Source organism: Pelecanus crispus, chromosome 27 (genome assembly GCF_030463565.1).
Source record: "Pelecanus crispus isolate bPelCri1 chromosome 27, bPelCri1.pri, whole genome shotgun sequence".
In the NCBI taxonomy this organism is placed as follows: Eukaryota; Metazoa; Chordata; class Aves; order Pelecaniformes; family Pelecanidae; genus Pelecanus; species Pelecanus crispus.
In genome coordinates, this window is record NC_134669.1 from 1,564,027 (window position 1) to 1,583,431 (window position 19,405).

At 61.3% G+C, this 19,405-nt stretch overlaps 1 protein-coding gene across 10 annotated transcripts in view; it reads right to left on the bottom strand.

The window, feature by feature from the left end:
• DNM2 (dynamin 2) overlaps positions 1-19,405 on the bottom strand; it is a 38,853-nt gene continuing 19,448 nt past the window's right edge. For 2 of the 10 annotated variants that reach the window (XM_075725151.1, XM_075725144.1), the window contains exons 11-21: positions 18,892-18,978; positions 17,534-17,604; positions 15,373-15,424; positions 12,956-12,967; positions 7,511-7,624; positions 3,504-3,613; positions 2,548-2,659; positions 1,993-2,157; positions 915-1,147; positions 516-767; positions 1-100 (exon numbers count right to left, since the gene is read on the bottom strand). In XM_075725151.1, coding sequence (XP_075581266.1) covers positions 31-100; positions 516-767; positions 915-1,147; positions 1,993-2,157; positions 2,548-2,659; positions 3,504-3,613; positions 7,511-7,624; positions 12,956-12,967; positions 15,373-15,424; positions 17,534-17,604; positions 18,892-18,978 — 1,278 coding nt within the window. In that variant the 3' untranslated portion in view covers positions 1-30. Of the gene's footprint in view, positions 101-515; positions 804-914; positions 1,148-1,992; positions 2,161-2,547; positions 2,660-3,503; positions 3,614-7,510; positions 7,625-12,676; positions 12,707-12,955; positions 12,968-15,372; positions 15,425-17,533; positions 17,605-18,891; positions 18,979-19,405 lie in introns of all 10 variants that reach the window. The other 8 variants (XM_075725152.1, XM_075725145.1, XM_075725154.1 and 5 more) reach the window with 6 other exon arrangements.

Here is a 19,405-nt window from a genome sequence, read left to right on the forward strand (position 1 = left end):
CTCCAGGAGTCGCTACCAGCCCCTGGGCCATTAATCGAGCAGGGAGGGTTCGGCCGGTCGGATAATGGTGGGCCGGTTCGGCGCGGCGGGGGGTCTTCTGCTGCAGAGAGAAGGGGAACAGAAGCGTGAGCGTGGGGCAGGCGGCGCGAGGTGACTTTGCGCCGGCAGCTCAGCTCCAGGCCGCGGGCCAGCCCTCCGTCCCCGCGTGCCGGCGGCATGCGCCACGGAGGCACCGGCAACCGGCGCCGATCCTTGCGCAGGGACGAGGGGGACCGGTGCTCCCGGCCGGGCAGAAGCGGGGGCTCCGAGCGCTGCCGCAGAAACGGCGAGCTGCCGATTCCCTTCCCGACCGAGTTTCGCGCCTCGGAGGCGTCGGGGCGTTGCGGAAAGCTCAGCCCGAGCCGAGCATCCGGCTCCGGCGGCAGGAGACCACCCCACGCCCCCTCGGGAGGGCCGGACGCCGGGGTGACAGCCTCCCCCGGCACGGCGGAGCCTGCCGAAACGGGGTCTCTTACCTGGGCACGCCTGGAGGAATGCTGGGGGGGATGCGTGCCGGCCGCGACGGGATCTGAGGAGGGGCTGAGAAGGGGTCGTTATTAGCAGCGAAGATGTTCTGGGGTCCAGGGCGCGAGGGGATGGGGGGAGCCGCGAAGGAGGGTCCCCCTGCGGGGATGGGGATGAGGGGCGGCCCCGGCATCGGACCCCTGACGGACGGCGGGCGGCCCGGCGGCACGACGGCGGAGGGAGGCCTGCGCTGAGGCGGGGGGCTGCGGAGGAGAGAAAGCACCTCAGGGAACGGAGCGCTGACAGCCCGCAGCCCTCCTTTCCCCCAGGAAAAAAAGCCCGAATCCCAAGTTATCCCGTCGTGAACCCCACAAATTCCCGCCGGGCAGCCCGTCCCCCGCCAAAGCTACCTGTGCCCGCTGCTCGTCTGCAGCCACGTGTCGTCCACGGGCGGGGGAACCGGCGTGGAGACGGTGCTGGTGCTGATATCGCCGATGATGTTCAAGGCCTCTTTCAGGGCGTGGTACATGCGCAGCATGTCGTCCCTCCTCTGCGCCTGGTCGGCCGACTCCTCCATCAGGCTGTTCTGGTCGGCGGAGGAGTACAGGTAGGCCAACAGCTCCGAGTGGATGAAATCCTTGGTCTAAAGAGAAACAGCAAGCGAAGGTCAGCCCCGAGCCCCCAAACCCGGTGGGTCGGCAGCCGGGGGAGGAGGAGCTGGGGGACCCGAAGCCGCGGAGGCAGCGGGGGCCGGGGGCCACCTCTCCTGGCTCTGGAAGCGACTCGGGACTCGCGGGACGGTTCAGCGTCCCCGGTTTGCTAAGAACCAGGCAGGAGCAAATGCCAAGAATCAAAACGCCTCCTCAGCAAAGGCGCTGCCAAGCAGCTCAAGCACAAAGACACAAAAACGGAGAGTCGAAAGATCATCAAATCCCATTGTTGGGTTCTGGCACGGCGACGAGCGTGGCACAGCCCATCCGACTCCTAATGCCGAGGGGGGCTCGGGACTCCTCCCCGCCGTGCGCTGCCCAGAGAACCCCAAAAATTGGGGAGGTTGAGATTGGATATGAGGAGAAATTTCCTCACGGAAAGAGCGGTCAAGCGCTGGAAGGGGCTGCCCAGAGAGGTGGGGGAGTCCCCAGCCCTGGAGGGGTTCAAAAACCGGGCAGAGGTGGCACTGGGGGCCATGGTTTAGTGGCCATGGGGTGTTGGGGTGACGTTGGGCTGATGATCTGAGAGCTCCTGTCCAACCTTAGCCATTCCTGGTCTGACTTCATGGAAAAATGATCCAAGCCAGGAACATGAAATTATGGCTCTGCCCTTAACTGGTCTGGTGGTGGGCTTGGCAGTGTCAGGTCAATGGTTGGACTGGGTGATCTTCAAGGTCTTTGCCAACCTCAACGATTCCACGACTCTATGAAAGCCCCGGCCCCCGAAGCTCCCTTCCCGCCCCAGGCTCCCCTCCGCCCCCCGAGCGCAGCCGCTCACATTGTTTATCATGAGGTGCATTATCGTCTTTGGCATGAGGTCCCGGATGGACTTGTTGATGATGCTGACGTAGGAGTCGACAAGGTTGCGGATGGTTTCCACCTGGCGCTCCAGCTGAGGGTCCATGGAGAAGGTGTTCTCCTGGGCGCTGTCCTCGTTCTCAGTCTGCTCAGGGAAAGCAGGGCACAAGTTACTGTCGGGATCTGACAGACCCGGAAAGAAACCCCTCTGCTCCACACTTATTCCCTGTCCCTTCCACCTATTTCCATCCTACGCGGCTGCTTTTTGGAACAGAGCGCATTTGGTAGCCCGGGATGACTAGATCCATCGGCTGGGCAGCACAAAATGAGTGCCGCGTTATAAAGTTCGTCCTCTTCTGCGATACCACGGCATTTTTCAGGGTATCCGAGAACCTACTGCGACACACCAGGACCCAAGCCAAGAGCTCCCAAGTCTGAAGGCTCCTCTGGCAGCCTCTCCCCGGGCTGGTCCCAGCCAGCACCCCTCGGCCAGCCTGCGCCGGGAGGGCTCGGACAAGGCAGAGGGAGTGTTTACTTGGTCTTTCTCCGGGTAAACTCCCGCTCGGAGGAAGGAGGCTTTCCAGCTGTCCACGTCTTCTTGGGAGTCGCAGGCCAGCTCAATCTGACGGAGATCTTTGTACACATTCCTAGGGAAGAAGCAGTCAGCAATAGGATGAGAGGAAATGGCCTCAAGCTGCGTCAGGGGAGGCTGAGATTGGATATTGGGAGAAATTTCCTCACGGAAAGAGCGGTCAAGCGTTGGAAGGGGCTGCCCAGAGAGGTGGGGGAGTCCCCAGCCCTGGAGGGGTTCAAGAACCGGGCAGAGGTGGCACTGGGGGCCATGGTTTAGTGGCCATGGGGGTGTTGGGGTGACGTTGGGCTGATGATCTGAGAGCTCCTGTCCAACCTTAGCCATTCCTGGTCTGACTTCATGGAAAAATGATCCAAGCCAGGAACATGAAATTATGGCTCTGCCCTTAACTGGTCTGGTGGTGGGCTTGGCAGTGTCAGGTCAATGGTTGGACTGGGTGATCTTCAAGGTCTTTGCCAACCTCAACGATTCCATGATTCTATTCTAAGAAGGAGCGGAGCCGGGCCTGAGGACCACGGAAGGTGACTGGGAGGATGGCTCGGGGACGGAAGGCTCAGCAGAACGCCGGCGAGACCTCCAGCACCACGAGCCCTCACCACCAGGCAGCCCGAGGAAGCCTGAAATCCCTCCAGAACGCGCGTATAAATATCGGCAAGCTGCTGCTTCCTCTGGAGAAATCCTGCCCCACCAGCTCCTGCCTCGGAGCACGGCACCGAATGGACGGGGAAGGCGGATGCGCGGCCTGGGTTTGGACCAGCAAGGACCGAGGTGAGGGCAAAACCATCAGCCCATCAACCCCGGCGCGGCTGGGCAGCGTTTGGAGCCCGGTGCGATACCCGGAGAGCGAAGGGATTTCGGGAGGTGGGCGGACACCCGCCGCTCCTGCTCACAGCCCTTACCTTTGCTCCGTGTTGAAGATGGCGAAGACGTGCTTGTTAGACATAAATCCCTTCTCCACGTCCCTGATTTTCAAATTATCCAAAGGCAGCATGTATTTCTTCTCCTTCTCCTGGGAGGGGGGGACAAGAGGGAGGGATGGGAGCGAGTGAGCACAGCGGCGCTTTGCCAACGCTCGTCAGACACCCCGAGCGGGACGGAACCCCAAGCCCTCGAACGGCCGCGGGGATCGGCGCGACCGCGACCGCGGGGCAGCCATTTCCCCCAGCCCGCGCCAGGCAAGGCCCGCCCAGACACGCTTTCCTCCTCGGCCCACGGCGCGCAGTCGCCTGCCCGAAGCCAAGAGCTTTACCTGGGGACGGAGCAATCTGCCCCCGCCGCCCAGGAGCCCCCCCGGCCCCGCTCCGGCCACCTGGCTCCCTTGCCTTTCCAAGGACGCATCCGGCAGCGCCAAAGAAACCACCGGAGAAAAAGGGATTTGGTCGCCTCCAGGTCGGCGGGCGGCTCCGCGACGCTGCCCGACGGCAGCCCTGCCCGCGCCGCAGCCGGCCGGCCTCGGCACAGGATGGGGTCGGCTCCACCGGAGCCCACCCCGCCGCCGCCGCGGGGGCCCAGGAATTTGCCCCCCCCGAATGCCCATCCCTGCCGGAGGAGACGGTCGGAAGGAGCCGGGGCCTCGCAGTCTGGCACGAAGACGGCCGCTGATTCCAGAGGCTGCTCTCCAGCCCCGCCGAGGGGCCACCCAGCCGAGCCGCTGCCGAAACGGCCACATCTGGAATTGTTTAGAACAGCTCCAGCTCCACTTTGTCTCCAGATGCTGCGCACACGGTCCCAAAAAGTGACGTTCGCCTTTGTAGAGAGGCCACGAACCCAAAGCCTTCCCCCCCCCCCTCCCACCGCCGCCCCACACTCCTCCTCATGATTTCCTGAAAAACCCACAACTTTTTTCCAGACTGGATTCGGTTGCAAGGACTTTGCCACGTCAGAAGAGAGACAAAGCAGTTTCCTTTCGCCCATCGGGCTTCTCTCCTTATTAAAAAAAAAAAAACCAAAAAACAAAAAACCAAAAAAAAAAAAAACCCAAAAGAAAAAAAAAAAAAAAAACCAAAAAACGGGAGGGGGAGAAATTAAAAATAAAAGCCACCCCCGTGGATGCCATGGGAAGCCGGAGACTCCAGCCCAGCCTGCCCAGTGTTCAGACTACCTGTTCAGGAGGGTTTAAAGTTGTACAGTAGTCTGCACATTGGTTAGATCGGGTTTGGCCGAGCAGCACCCCAGCAGCACCCCAGCAGCCGCAAGGTAAGGGGAGGGGGGCGGCGGGGGGTGGGCAGGGGGGGAGCGAGCCCAGATTCGGCGAGATTAAAGAGATTTTGCTCCCGCTCGCGGAGGCGGCGCGGTTTGGGGATTTTTTTTTTTGGGGGGGGGGGGGGGGGGTTATTTTTTTTCCCTTTGCCGCGGGAGGGTAGAGCCCAAGGGGGGGCCCGGCCGGGCAGCGCTCCCCACGCTTTCTCCCCCCCCGCCGCCCCGCTGCATGTCGGCGAGAGGGTGGGCTGCACCCCCCAGCATCCCCCCCCCCCAAAACCCCCGGGGCGCTGGGTGCCGGCTTAGCAGCTCCCGGCGGTTCGGTTTTTTTGCACGGCGGGGGCTTTGGGGGGGCGGCGGTAGCGGGGGGCAGGGAGAGCCGGGCTCGCGGAAGACAGAGCCTCATTCATTGCCGGCCGGCTGGTTCTCATTACCCGCCGCGGAGGGGCCAGCCGTGCCCCCCGAGAGGCCTCCGCGCAGGAAACCAGGGGAGCACCGGCGGGCTCCGAGCGGGGGGAAGCACGCCGGAGGGAGGTTTATCAGCTCAACACGTTTCCTTCTCTTTTAGGAGGCAGATTTAAAAAAAAAGAGGGCTTTTGGGGGGGCCGGGGTGGGGAGTGGCCGGGGAAGGGAGGTTAAAATCGGACCCCACGGTTGGGGAGAGACGGTCACCTTTGCAGCTCGCTTGGAAGATAAAAGGATGAACAAAAGAAGCCCGGGCTTCGCTCTCGCGCCCGATGTCCAGCTGCCGAGCGGCTCCCGGGAAATAAAAGTTGTGTTCACGTCTCCTTTTTCTGACCCGCGTGCTGGGCTCCGGCGAGGCAGCGGCCGCGCTCAACCCCTTGCGTACCCCCCAAAATGCCCCCCAAGCCAGCAACCCCCCCCCCCCCCCATTGCAGCATCTGGCCGGGAGGCCGGTGACGTAAGGGGAAAGGCGAGATCATGGGCCGATTTTGCAGACTGTGGGGGCGGAAATGCTGGAAAATCTGAAATATGAAAGTGGCGCGGCCGAGACCACGACGCCACGGAGGAGATGCCGGCCCCGGCAGCTCGGACAAGGAGCGGGCAGGAGATGCGGGTCCTGCCGCCGGCCCGTTCCCGGGAGGGTTGAGCCCAAAAAAATCGCTTTGGGTTCGAGCAGTGAAATGCCATTTCCAGGCAGGGGTGAGCTACCGACACCCCGGGTATTTAGGTTGGATATTGGGAGAAATTTCCTCACGGAAAGAGCGGTCAAGCGTTGGAAGGGGCTGCCCAGAGAGGTGGGGGAGTCCCCAGCCCTGGAGGGGTTCAAAAACCGGGCAGAGGTGGCACTGGGGGCCATGGTTTAGTGGCCATGGGGGTGTTGGGGTGACGTTGGGCTGATGATCTGAGAGCTCCTGTCCAACCTTAGCCATTCCTGGTCTGACTTCATGGAAAAATGATCCAAGCCAGGAACATGAAATTATGGCTCTGCCCTTAACTGGTTTGGTGGTGGGCTTGGCAGTGCCAGGTCAATGGTTGGACTGGGTGATCTCAAAGCTCTTTGCCAACCCAAATGATTTGATGATTTTATTCTACGTCCAGCCTAAGGGCTGGGGTAGCAGATCCCCCAACACGCACCGGACAAACGGGTCTGGGAGCAGCGGCGGCCCCTTCCCAGACACCCAGCGGGGGACAAGAAGGGACCCGCGGGGTCCCGGCACGCAGAAACCCCGGGAGCGGAGGGAATGGGGTTCCCTCCCTGTGCCTCGGTCTCCCCAGGCTCGCAGGGCGGCTCTGGAGGAGGGTCGGCGGCAAGGGCACGGCACGGGCAGGGCGCAGCGTGCAAAGCCCCTCGCACCCACCCCACCTCTGCCCGCCGCAGGCAGGGCTGCCCAGGCGTCGGGCAGCGGCGACGCCTCCGTCCTGGCCGGGAGAGCGGCACGGGCTGCGGCCAGCTCCTGCCCAGCCCCGATCCCATTTCCCAGTTCCCTCCAGCTTCACCATCTTTCCCGCTCGGCCGGCAGCAGCTCCACCCCGGCGCGGGGATATTAACCCCATCGGCACCTCCCGCCCCAACGCGGCTTTCGGACGACGCACGATGCAAAATGAGCGCAGCAACCCCACGGCGAGCGGCCGAGGGTGGCGGGGGGGCTCAGGGCTTTGGTGACCATAAACTGACGGTCCCACGGGGTCACGGACTAAGTTCTCCTTTACCCACAGCCAAGCCCCGCACGGCGCCGGTGGTTTTCCTTTCCCCAGAGCCAGAACGGGGACAGTTTCCCTCCGGACCACCTGCATGGCTCCTCCGGCTTTGCTGTGCTGAGATGGTTACGCCGGGAACCGGGGTTAGGGGGCTGGGACGGGGCAGGGAGGGTCCCCGATCCTTTTTGGAGGTCTCGCAACCAGAGCGACGGGAGACAAAGAAAAACCTTCCCCTCAGCCAGGGCCAGGCAGCTGGGTCCCGCAGGACCTCTGCTTGCCAATGTCTCCCGGTTTATCTGTGTTTACACAATCCCGAGGTCTGGGGGAGCGTCTGGAGACAGGGAATTTGCTGGCTGGGACCGCGCGGTGCCTGCAGGGCACCCTCCAGAGGAGACCCACGCTCCTGCACGCCAAGGAGAGGGACGACGCTAATTAGTCCTGGGTGTTAATCCTCCTCCCCAGCCCGAGGATGTTCTCAGCCGAGCCCCGTGAATCCCAGCCTCCCCCCTCGCCCCAAAACCCGCCCTGCCCCGCGCGCACGTACCTCCTCGTCCTTGTACCAGGACAACGACTCGGCCGTCAGCACGAACCAGTACTCCTTGGAGCCTCCCTTCATGATGCTGATGTTGTTGATGGTCAGCCAGCCTCTGCGGATCACCTGGAGACAGAGGAGCGGTGGTGGGGAGCGGAGGGGAGGAAGGAAGAAGAGGTTACAGGCGACTGTGGAGGCTCCGGGGAAGTTCCCCAGACGGAGAGCGAGGGGAAGCGCTCCTGAGCCCAAAAGCCCGCCTCGTCCCTTCACAGAAAGCCCTAGCCTCAGCAGAAGACCCTCAGCCAGGCAGGTTTTGAGACCCCCCACCTCAAAGGGAAGCATAGCAGCAACGTAGGGGGCACGTCTGGAGCTCCTCTAGTTCCCAAAGCTGGGCGAGAAAAGCAGCGAGCCCCTGCCCGCGCTCGCGGCGAGATGCCGCAGCACGGTCAGATCCAAACCCAGCTCGGCGTTAACTCCCCTCGCCGCCGGTGCCGGCCAGCCCGCAGCAGCCCGGCCCCGGACAGGAGAGGGGATGGAGAGGAAAAGCTCCGGTGCTCCAGCGGGACGAGCCAGGCAGGAATTCAGAGCGTGTCTGGGGTTTAAGAGAGGACCGGAGCTGCCCGGAGGCGTTACGGTCTCTGCCGAGGGCTCTTTTTGGGGTGTCCCGCACAGGGGTGCTGGTGCCGGTCCGCCCTGAAGGTCGGCACGCAGCGCGGCGGTGCCAGGACCACCGCGAAAAGCAGACCACGGCCTCCGTCCCGGCCGTTTCAAAGCCACCGTCACGCCGCCCGCCAACAAAGCTAGGGAAGGTTCTGCGGAGGCTTAACCAAGCCCCGTCGGCTGGGGCACGTGCCCAGGAGCAGCGACAAACTTACCCGGTCCAGCAACTACCGGAGCAGCTCTCCCCATCCCTGTTCTGCTCAGGCTCTCCGCGGGCACGCGCCCTCGCTGAGTGCGGCCAAGGCGGCCCTCAGCCTCGTTACATCCCAGAAATCCCGCGTTTCTCCCCCAAACCCGCTCCCCCTTCTTGCGCGTTGCCCCGTACCCCGAAGCAGCCTCCCCCCAAGGGCAGCCCCCCTGCCTCCTCGCGGGCAGGATTCGCCGGCAGGTCTCGCCGAGCCCGCAGCCCCGCCGGCGGAAGGCTCCCTCGCAAGCCCCACGGACGGACCTCGCATGCAACACGGAGCAGCAGCCGCCGGCAATCTGGGCAGCAGCGCGCTGAAGCGAGATTGCCAAAGCCTGACGTTGCAAGCAGCAGGGTTTTTTTTTTTTCACGACACGATGCACGAGGACCGCGCTCTGTCCGGAGCAGGCGGGAAGCGTTCCCTGTCCTAATTCAGCCCGGGGAGCTAACGGCCGACCGTTCTGTCCATCCCGGCACTCGTGCTCTCTCCCGGCACCGAGGAAGCTCGCACGATGCCGTAAAGCCGGTCCCTGCAGCTACCACGCAGCAGAGCCCTCGCTAGACCACCCCACGCCTGTCTCGGCACCGTCGGAGCTAGAGGGGAACCACCCCACCACTGCCAAGGAGCGTCCCTGCGCCGGTGACGGCTTCCCCGAGACAAAATCCCTCCTGGAACAACCCCACCACGGCTGGGTGCACCTCAGCGAGAGCAGATCCCCACCGGGACACCTCTACCCGCCGGAAAAAACATTGTGAATTATCACAACCAGCTCGCAGCTCCCAGAGCGGGCAGCGGAGATGTGCTGGAAGCTGGAATCGCTCCTAGCCTTGAGTCTGGATAATCCAGGGCTGGAGTGGGACTAGCGAGCACGCTGCTTGGCCGAGCCGGGGGTCAGAGCCTGCCCAGCTGCTCCCGCCGCCCTCCCGTGAGACGGGCCGGCAGACCGACTTCCACCGGCCGCACGGCCGCCGTCTTTGGGACAGGCTGGGAGTTTCGGAAGCATTTCAAACGCAGGCAAGATTACGCTCTGCCCGGCGGGGTTCCTCCATTGTTCTGGGAGCTATTGTACGGAGAGGAAGGTCACCGCGGCTCGGCACAGACCCCAGGGCTGCGGCAGAAGCCTTTAGACCGAGCCGCAAGTCTCTCTCCCTACCAAGGCTGCAGGGGAGCGGCATTCTTCTCACCATCACCCCCGCGGTTTTACTGCGGAGCTGCAACGCCGGCCGCCCCCGCGAGCTGCGCGGCAGGACCGCGCTGCGCTTCCAGATGCCGGTTTGCCTGCGAACGACCCGCTGCCAGGTAAAGAGGGGGAACGGAGGGTCCCCAAACCTGGCTGCTTCTGCTGCGTCACCCCATCCAGCTGGGACTCTGCTCCGGAGGCACCCAGGCACCGGAGGCGGAGGGTCAGACCTCCCCGGGGCAGGAGCTGCCTCGCGAACAGCAACGCCGACCGCTGCTAGAGACCTAAAAGCCGCAGGGAAGCTGCCCGCCAAGCGCCCGTCCCCGTAGGAGCTGGTCTGTTTAGGGAGAGCCCAGCCGAGCCGGGAGGGAGCACGCACAGCACACGAACCCCTCCCCGTTCAGCAGCCTGGCACCCGCACGCACCTTCCTGGTACGCGAGCGGTACCCTGCGCTACGGGATGCTTTAGGTGCCCCGCGCCGAGCATCCTGGCGACGGGGGAGACTCGGCGGCAGCTCGGCAAAGCCGCCGCCCCGGCTTTTCTACCCCAGCGCTTCGCAGGGGTTAGTACCACCACACGGGTTAGTAATGGGCAGACGTGGGGAAAATGCGTCTGGGGCGGGGGGGGGGTTGATTCAAGTCAGTCCAAAGCATGGATGGGAGGGAGAACGAACAAACCTTGCGGTTAAGCGGAGAAGAGTTAGACACGAGCGAGACGCAGAGTTTGTTATGGTTTGTACGGGAACCAGCTCTGAGCAGCCGCGCTCAAGACCGAGGCAGGGCTTTAATCTCAACGCTGGGATCCAGCGGGTAAAAACATGGAGCCAGCGCCAGCCCTTCCGTGCCGAGGCTTTTCCGTGCGCTGCTGGGGAACCTACCGAGGGATGGGGCGCGGGTCGCTCTCGTTTTCAGACTGCTCAGGTGGCTGCCAACGTAAAAGCCACGACAAAATCCACCGTGTTAGGCACAGACAAAGCTCGGTGCGCCGGCGGACACAGGCAGCTAGAGCTAAAACTTAACTCATACAGATTTTTCCTGGCGAGGGGAAGGAAGGAGCCCTGAAGTTAAGATGGCAGATTCGCTCTGGCATGTTTGAGACCCCGATTCGCATTTTAAAAACCCATCTCTGAATTTGAACCGAGTCTGGTTTTAAAGGAACAGAAGGAGGAGGGGGGGGAGGATGGAGCAGTTGAGAGGATCAGGGAGAAGGGAAGGGCAGAGGGAAAAGGTTCAGCAGCAAAGCAAGTCCGGCGAGCTGGGTTAGAGGCTCTGGCGGGCGCTGGGGGAGTTTTGGAGGGGATGTTAAGGGACAGGGAACCTGCTTTTAGGGCACGGGGATGGAGAGAGGGCCCGCGCAGCGTAGAGGGAGCCGGAGCGTTAGAGAAAAGCCAAGATTTGATTTCTTTTGCTAAAGGGTAGAGGAGGGGAGGGCACCCTGCGGAGCCAGAGACGCCCCAGCCGCGGGAGGACCCAGAACACCTCCTCCTCTAGCCCCAAACGCAGGTTGAGGAGGAGGAGGAGAGAGGAAGGCCAAGCCACAGTGCCTGGCACTGAGCAGCACAGCAGAGAGCCCAGAAGAAAAAGTTCCTTTAAGACCGACTGATATTGGTGAAAACACCGATGGTTTTAGGGCTTGTAAGCCGGGCAAGCTTCCCCTGCAGAGGGGCTCCAGAGCTCTGCCCGGCTCTGAATCGGCAACAGCCCAGCACCGGGCTGGCGCCTCGAATCCTGAATTGTCAGATCTCCACCTTCCCGTCACCCGGCACGATCACGTCCGCACAGCCAGCGATGGGAGAGTGGCCCTGCACAGAAATCATCGTGTGGGAGGCAAGAGACGGGCCCTTGGGGGGTTTCCTTTGTTTGTGCAGCAACATCTGGACGGCGCTAAAAGAGAATGGAAGTGTCTGAACAGCTGGAAGAGACGGGAAACGGGCACGGGGCCCTCCCAGACCGTCGGAGCCGCGGATGTGGTTGGTAAGTCATGGGGCTTAGCACAGCAGAAGGTAGAAAGCTTCCCGGGAAGAGCGGGACGGGCGCTGCGGCGGGGCGGCTGCCTCGCCATCCGCGTCCCGCCTGCTGCCATCCTTTCACTGTAACCGGGCTGCTACGGCAGCCTCGCAAAACCCATTTTTGAGATAAGAAAGCACCCGGCACCTGAGCTGCAGCTGCTTTTTTCATGGGACCGTATGGCTGATTAGAGGTGGCCGACTCCGGGGAACTTCACCCGCAGCCGACTCCAACCTTCTGGCTTTATCCAGCGCCCATCCCCAGCTGCAGGAGCCAAATTATTTGCCTGGCTTCCTTCCCCAGGGAGACATTCGGGTGCTGAGGCCACCCCCGAGGGACCAAGGCAATACCTAAGCCGCGGTCCACGAGGCTGTAAAGCCCAAATCGGGAGTTTGGAGATTGCTTCCCTCTCAGACACTTCCATTTTCTTGGACCGCCAGCGCGACGCTCAGCTCCAAGCTGAGGGGACCGCTCGACTGCAGACCGGGAAACTTTTCCATTTGGAGGAAACGCTGCCCTCCGCCTCCCCAGAAGTGAGTACGCTTGAGGAAAACCTCTCTGTTGGCTGAATAACGAGGCTTGAAGCAGCTGACGGTCAGCCAGAGTTTGCCTCTGCCAGCTGCTAACATCTGGGAGCTGAGGCACCTCGGAAGAAGAGGGCTTCTTGCTGGATTTCCGCGCCAGCCGTGCAGCGTGCCGACGCCGCGGCCGGCATCGGTAAATCCGTCGGCAGCCGGCGCGAGGTCGGGACCCAACCTCAAGCCCCAAAAAAAAGGCAGCTTGGGGGAGACAAAGCCCCCCCAGCCCCACGGGCAGCTGCTGCGAACAGGGGGGGCCGATTTCCCACCTGCCCAAAACGCAGGCCAAGGGACTGCCCTGCCTACGGACCAGCTTCCCTCCAGCCCTCGCCGGGGGGGAACCACGTCCCGCTGCGGCAGCAGGCAGCTCTGTGCTAAAACCCAAAGATTTTGGCTTCGTGCTTACCAGCAAAAGCAGGGCTCACCCTGAATCCCAGCATCCAGCTCTCCCTATACCGGCTCCCAACGAGTACAGGCAGACGGCCGGCAGCGCTGACAGCCCGACGGCCGTGGCACGGGCAGGGATCAGCCCCGAGCCCTTTTTTTTTTTTGGCCGTGGGAAGAGCCCAGGCGCGGGGATGAAGGGAACAGACCGAATTTCCGTCTCTAGACTAAGCCCACGGAGCCCGGTTGCTCCCCTCGGGGAATCCCGTCCTTCCTCTGCCATCAGCGTACTCAATTCTGGGAAGCGAGAGGCATCGGCTTAGGTTTGAAAGCTCTTTCTGGCAGGGCCACGTCCATCACCGGGTGTCGTCTACCAGCACTACCAGACTATGTGGGTACTTACCAGTATCTCACCCTTTAGGTGCGCAAAATTAAGGGGGGGGAAAAAAAAAAAAAGCAGGACAAGGAGACAGAACAGTGAAGAAAAACAAAGTGATGGAAGGGAGAAGAGAGCAGGAAGCACAAAAATGGTAGGAAAAAGCAGAAAAACAGCAAAAGAAAAACAGTTACATGCTATTAATTATAATTTTACAGTGTTAATATTTCATTACATTCTTTCCAAACAAGAGGCAATGTCTGCGTTAGGTACTGCAAGACCTAACACCATGCAAGGGGGCACTTCCAGTCCTGCTCTCAGTCATGCGCGCCGGACAGCAAACACCCTCTCGGAAGCGGGGGGCTGCATGATGAGACAGAACTGAGGCTGACACGGCCGCCGGGCGCCTTCCCTGCGCTCTTCTTCCTCCCTGTTCCCTCCGCCCCCCACCCCGGAGGGCTACTCTGGATCGACGGGGGCAGGACCGGGCGGTTCGGCCGGACCCTGCCCCACGTCAGAGCACGGGGCTCCTCCAGCAGCGCGTGCCACCCGGCTCGTCCCGACTCCCGCTGCTTCTAGACGAGCTCCTGCGGAGCAAACACTCCCGCTCCGGGAGCCGGAGCTCCGTCTTTCCCATCTCTAACCCCAGTGTCAAATATCCCTCAAGGAAGGATTTGGTGGATCAACTCGAATTGGGCTTTTAAGACGAGCTCCTGCGGAGCAAACGCTCCTGCTCCGGGAGCCAGAGCCCCGTCTTTCCCATCTCTAACCCCAGCGTGAATATCCCTCAAGGAAGGATTTGGTGGATCAACTCGAATCGGGCTTTTAAGACGAGCTCCTGCGGAGCAAACGCTCCCGCTCCGGGAGCCGGAGCTCCGTCTTTCCCATCTCTAACCCCAGCGTGAATATCCCTCAAGGAAGGATTTGGTGGATCAACTCAAATCAGGCTTTTAAGACGAGCTCCTGCGGAGCAAACGCTCCTGCTCCGGGAGCCGGAGCTCCGTCTTTCCCATCTCTAACCCCAGTGTCAAATATCCCTCAAGGAAGGATTTGGTGGATCAACTCGAATCGGGCTTTTAAGACGAGCTCCTGCGGAGCAAACGCTCCCGCTCCGGGAGCCGGAGCTCCGTCTTTCCCATCTCTAACCCCAGTGTCAAATATCCCTCAAGGAAGGATTTGGTGGATCAACTCGAATTGGGCTTTTAAGACGAGCTCCTGCGGAGCAAACGCTCCTGCTCCGGGAGCCAGAGCCCCGTCTTTCCCATCTCTAACCCCAGCGTGAATATCCCTCAAGGAAGGATTTGGTGGATCAACTCAAATCAGGCTTTTAAGACGAGCTCCTGCGGAGCAAACGCTCCCGCTCCGGGAGCCGGAGCTCCGTCTTTCCCATCTCTAACCCCAGTGTCAAATATCCCTCAAGGAAGGATTTGGTGGATCAACTCAAATCAGGCTTTTAAGACGAGCTCCTGCGGAGCAAACGCTCCCGCTCCGGGAGCCGGAGCTCCGTCTTTCCCATCTCTAACCCCAGCGTGAATATCCCTCAAGGAAGGATTTGGTGGATCAACTCAAATCAGGCTTTTAAGACGAGCTCCTGCGGAGCAAACGCTCCTGCTCCGGGAGCCGGAGCTCCGTCTTTCCCATCTCTAACCCCAGTGTCAAATATCCCTCAAGGAAGGATTTGGTGGATCAACTCGAATCGGGCTTTTAAGACGAGCTCCTGCGGAGCAAACGCTCCCGCTCCGGGAGCCGGAGCTCCGTCTTTCCCATCTCTAACCCCAGTGTCAAATATCCCTCAAGGAAGGATTTGGTGGATCAACTCGAATTGGGCTTTTAAGACGAGCTCCTGCGGAGCAAACGCTCCCGCTCCGGGAGCTGGAGCTCCATCTTTCCCATCTCTAACCCCAGTGTCAAATATCCCTCAAGGAAGGATTTGGTGGATCAACTCGAATTGGGCTTTTAAGACGAGCTCCTGCGGAGCAAATGCTCCCGCTCCAGGAGCTGGAGCTCCGTCTTTCCCATCTCCAACTCCAGTGTGAATATCCCTGAAGGAAGGATTTGGTGGATCAACTCAAATTGGGCTTTTAAGACGAGCTCCTGCGGAGCAAACGCTCCCGCTCCGGGAGCCGGAGCTCCGTCTTTCCCATCTCTAACCCTAGCGTGAATATCCCTCAAGGAAGGATTTGGTGGATCAACTCAAATCGGGCTTTTAAGACGAGCTCCTGCCGAGCAAACGCTCCCGCTCCGGGAGCCGGAGCTCCGTCTTTCCCACCTCCAACCCCAGTGTCAAACATCCCTCAAGGAAGGAGTCTGTGGATCAACTCAAATCCTGATTTTAGAGCCGCGAAATGCAGCTCCGGGTTGCTCCGATGACTGCTGGAGCGGGATCCCGGAGAGCTACCTCTGCCCCAGGCGACGAGGGAGGACCTGGGAGCCGGCGGCCGTACCTGATTCGGGATGGCTCTTTTCTTGTTCGTCTGGGTGTTCCTCTGCTGCGCGCTGAAATAAGAAAAAGAGCGGCTTTAAGGCAGGGAAGGCAAAGCAAAGCGACGAGAGCTCAGAGCCCACGCGGCCGCGACGCGCTTCCCACCCGGAATGCCGTAAGGAAGAGCCGAGTCCAAAGGGGAAGCCCGACATGTAAAATTCAACCGAGACCACCCACGCTCCGTGCTGCCAGCACGTCGCGATGCGGACGGAGGAGCCCCTTCCAGAGTTTTGCCCGGGACTGGACGTACACGGGCAGCGGTGCTGAGGGAGCGGGAGGCTTTCCAACCCAGGCGGCTTTATCTCCTTCCTTACAGTCCTTATCTCCAGGCATTTCCAAGCCTGCCTGTTCCACAGGGACAAGGTTGTAACTTGCAGGAGATGAAACCACCAAGCAGAGCAGCAGCAGCTGCTGACGGCAAAAGGGATTTCTGTCCGTGAACCCAGGCGAGCCGATGCACCCTACCACCGCAAGGCTGATAACCAGGACTCGTCTCCAGAAACACCTGCAGCCTCCTAGTTCCACCCCCCAGGTTGGAAAAGAGCATACCTGCACCAGAGGGAAAGCTACCTGTCTCTCCTGAGCAACCAAAGAGACGAGGGGCGAGGTGCGGGACGTAACCGTTAGTCAGGAGCAGGAACAAAATCCATGAAAACAGTTAGAATAACGCCGGGACACCCCACGGAGCAGCAGTTTACAAGCACAAACGGGGGCTTCTCCCTGGGGAAGGTGATCGCGGGACCGCACGGACAGCAGCCGCTGTCCCTCCGACCCAGGGACGGCCCTGACCCGCTGGGCTGGGGGAAATTTGGGAGATCGCTCCCTGCCTGGCCTGAGCCTCACGGTTCCTCCCTAAACCCTCGGGACGCAAGGCGAGCCGGGCACCCGGTCTGAGCCAGCCCGAGCGTTGCGGCATCCCGGATGGGAGCGGGGAAGCTCTCCCCTGGCTAAGCTCCACTGCAAGCGCAAATCCGAAGCCGAGCTCGGAGGAGAAGGCTTCTCCAGCTCTCCTCGAACGTCGCTCCGGGCTGCGGGGAGGGGAAGGTGCAAGCAGGGCTGCCCCAGCCACTCCAGGACATGCTGTTTGAGCAGGTACCCACCCTGTCGCCATGTGCTGCTCAGTGTAACAGCTGGGGAGTGGGAGAGTTTCAGAGGAATCCGGAGGAAAGAGTGAGGTGATGGTTCAAAGGAAAAACAGGAGAGATTAGGAGAAGAGGAAGGAACTGCGAATGAAGGTGAAAAGCAGAGACATAAAAAAAGGGGCAGGGGGGAAGAAAACAAGAGGAAGACTCTGTGAACTTAAAGAAGAGGAGGTGGCACGGGCTCTGGCTGGCGAAAACAGCGACAAGCTCCGGGCAGAGCCGCTCGCCTCCGCTCGGACACCCGAGCTGCACCCCTTGGGCGTTCGCCGAAAGTTACGGCCCGTTTTTGGGGCTGCGCCGACGGGAAGCGCGAGCCATCCTCTGGCCGAAAGCCAGAGCGGAGGGAAGAGGGGCGAGCAGGAAAGCCCCGCTCCTGGCCTCGCCTGACCCGGGCAGAGGATTACGAGGGATAAGCTCAAAGGACCGGGAGGCATTTCTGCTCCAGCCCGACGGCTCCGCTGGGATGGGACGAGAGTCATTTCACCTTCCCGTAGCGCGCCCAGGGGGCACGGAAAATCCCCACATCTCCGCTGCAGGGCGGCAGCAGCCTTAATTACCTTAATTCATCATAAGCGCGCGTGAGCGGGCGCTAAGCAGTTCATCCGTCTGAGGCTGAACAACCTGACTCCAGCTTTTCACGCTCTCTGCCCTAAGGAGCAGCATGAACGAACCCTGCTTCGGGCTAAAGTCTGAGGAATGATGTGGGGCAGCTCAGATCTCCAGGCCCTCAAACGCTGGCCAGGTGGCAAAGAGAGAAGCGGAGCTCCCGTATCCCAGATCTGAGAGAACTCGGGTGCAAAAGGTGCCGATACGGTTTGGGTGAATTACGGTGGGACGTGGGAGACTCCTCCACCGGTTTTCACGTCAGTGACCCTGAAAGGGTAACGTAACCCGCACGCCTCCTCTGCAAACTGGGGACAGGACCGTGAACCTCATTTATAAAAGGAGTTTGAGGACCCGTCCCACCAGGAAATGACTTACTTGGCAAATCCGATGAAGTCTTCATGGTTAGTGTTGATGTAAGAGAGCTCGATGTCAATCAGTAGGAGAATCTGGAAAGAGTTACGTTAAGAATCATAGAATCATTGAATTGTTGAGGTTAGCAAAGACCTTTGAGATCACCCAGTCCAACCATTGACCTGACACTGCCAAGCCCACCACCAAACCACTTAAGGGCAGAGCCATAATTTCATGTTCCTGGCTTGGATCATTTTTCCATGAAGTCAGACCAGGAATGGCTAAGGTTGGACAGGAGCTCTCAGATCATCAGCCCAACGTCACCCCAACACCCCATGGCCACTAAACCATGGCCCCCAGTGCCACCTCTGCCCGGTTCTTGAACCCCTCCAGGGCTGGGGACTCCCCCACCTCTCTGGGCAGCCCCTTCCAACGCTTGACCGCTCTTTCCGTGAGGAAATTTCTCCCAATATCCAATCTCAACCTCCCCTGGCGCAGCTTGAGGCCATCTCCTCTCGTCCCATCGCTGGTTCCTTGGGAGAAGAGCCCAACACCCAGCTCCCTGCCCCCTCCTGTCGGGGAGTTGGGGAGAGCGATGAGGTCTCCCCTCAGCCCCCTCTTCTCCAGACCACCCAACCCCAGCCCCCTCAGCCGCTCCCCACCAGCCCTGTGCTCCAGACCCTTCCCCAGCTCCGTTGCCCTTCCCTGGCCACGCTCCAGCACCCCAATGTCCTTCTGGTACCGAGGGGCTCAAAACCAAACACAGAATTCCAGGCACGGCCTCCCCAGCGCCAAGCACCGGGGCACGATCCCTGCCCTGCTCCCGCTGGCCACGCTATCCCTGACACGAGCCAGGATGCTGTTGGCCACCTTGGCCACCTGGGCACGCTGCCAGCTCACGTTCAGCCGGCTGTTAACCAACACCCCCGGCTCCTTTTCCGCCGGGCAGCTTCCCAGCCGCTCTTCCCCAAGCCTGCAGCGTTGCGTGGGGTTGGCGTGACCCAAGCGCAGGACCCGGCACTTGGCCTTGTTGAACCTCATCCAGTTGGCCTCGGTCCATGGATCCGGCCTGTCCAGATCCTGCTGCAGGGCCATCCCACCCTCAGCATCGACACTCCCGAGGGTCCCACAGCGAGGGCTGAACACCCCCGGCTCCGGCGCTGAGCCCCGGAGCCAAGCTCCGGGACATGGGTGACCACCCAGGAGATACCGGAGCTGCAGCACCCCACATCGCTGCCGCGAGAGGGAGCTTTGGGATCACGAGTGGGGAGATGCCGGGTGGCCGGTCCCAGCACCGGGCTGCCGCGGAGCACAGCCAGCGCTTGCTTTATCCTCGGCTTTCTCCCCGCTCACTAGGCAAGCCGAAGGTCGCGGGAGCTCACCTGGTCCTTCGTTTTGCCTTCCCGTTCCCTGATGTGAGTGGTAACGATCCTCTCCGTCTCCTCTCGTAACCTGGGGTAGGAACCAAGCTGAAAAGAAAGGGAGAAGGCCGGGGAAAAACGGCTGCTGAGCGGACCGCGGCGGGCTCCGGCGCTCACCGCGGAAAGCCAGCAACAGGAGACGCTCGCGAAGGGGACGGAGGACGGACGGGACCGAGCCCCAGTTCTGCCGGGGGGACACAACCGGGGCTCAGGGGTGGAAAAAGCCACAGACTTGATTCTCTTCACTTGATCCGACAAGATCAGCGGAATCCCCTTCCCGGGGGCCTTCGAAGCAATGCCAAACGCACAAATCCAGTTTGGTTTTTTTTTTTTTTTTCCTCCCGCCCTCAGACCCCAGGGCTAAGCAGATCCGGGTTTTCACGGCACGAAGCACGAGCTACGGCTAAGCAAGGCAAAGGGAGCTCAGCGACGCGAGGAGCGTCTTTAGCCTTTGCTGTTACGGGGGCAAGCAAAC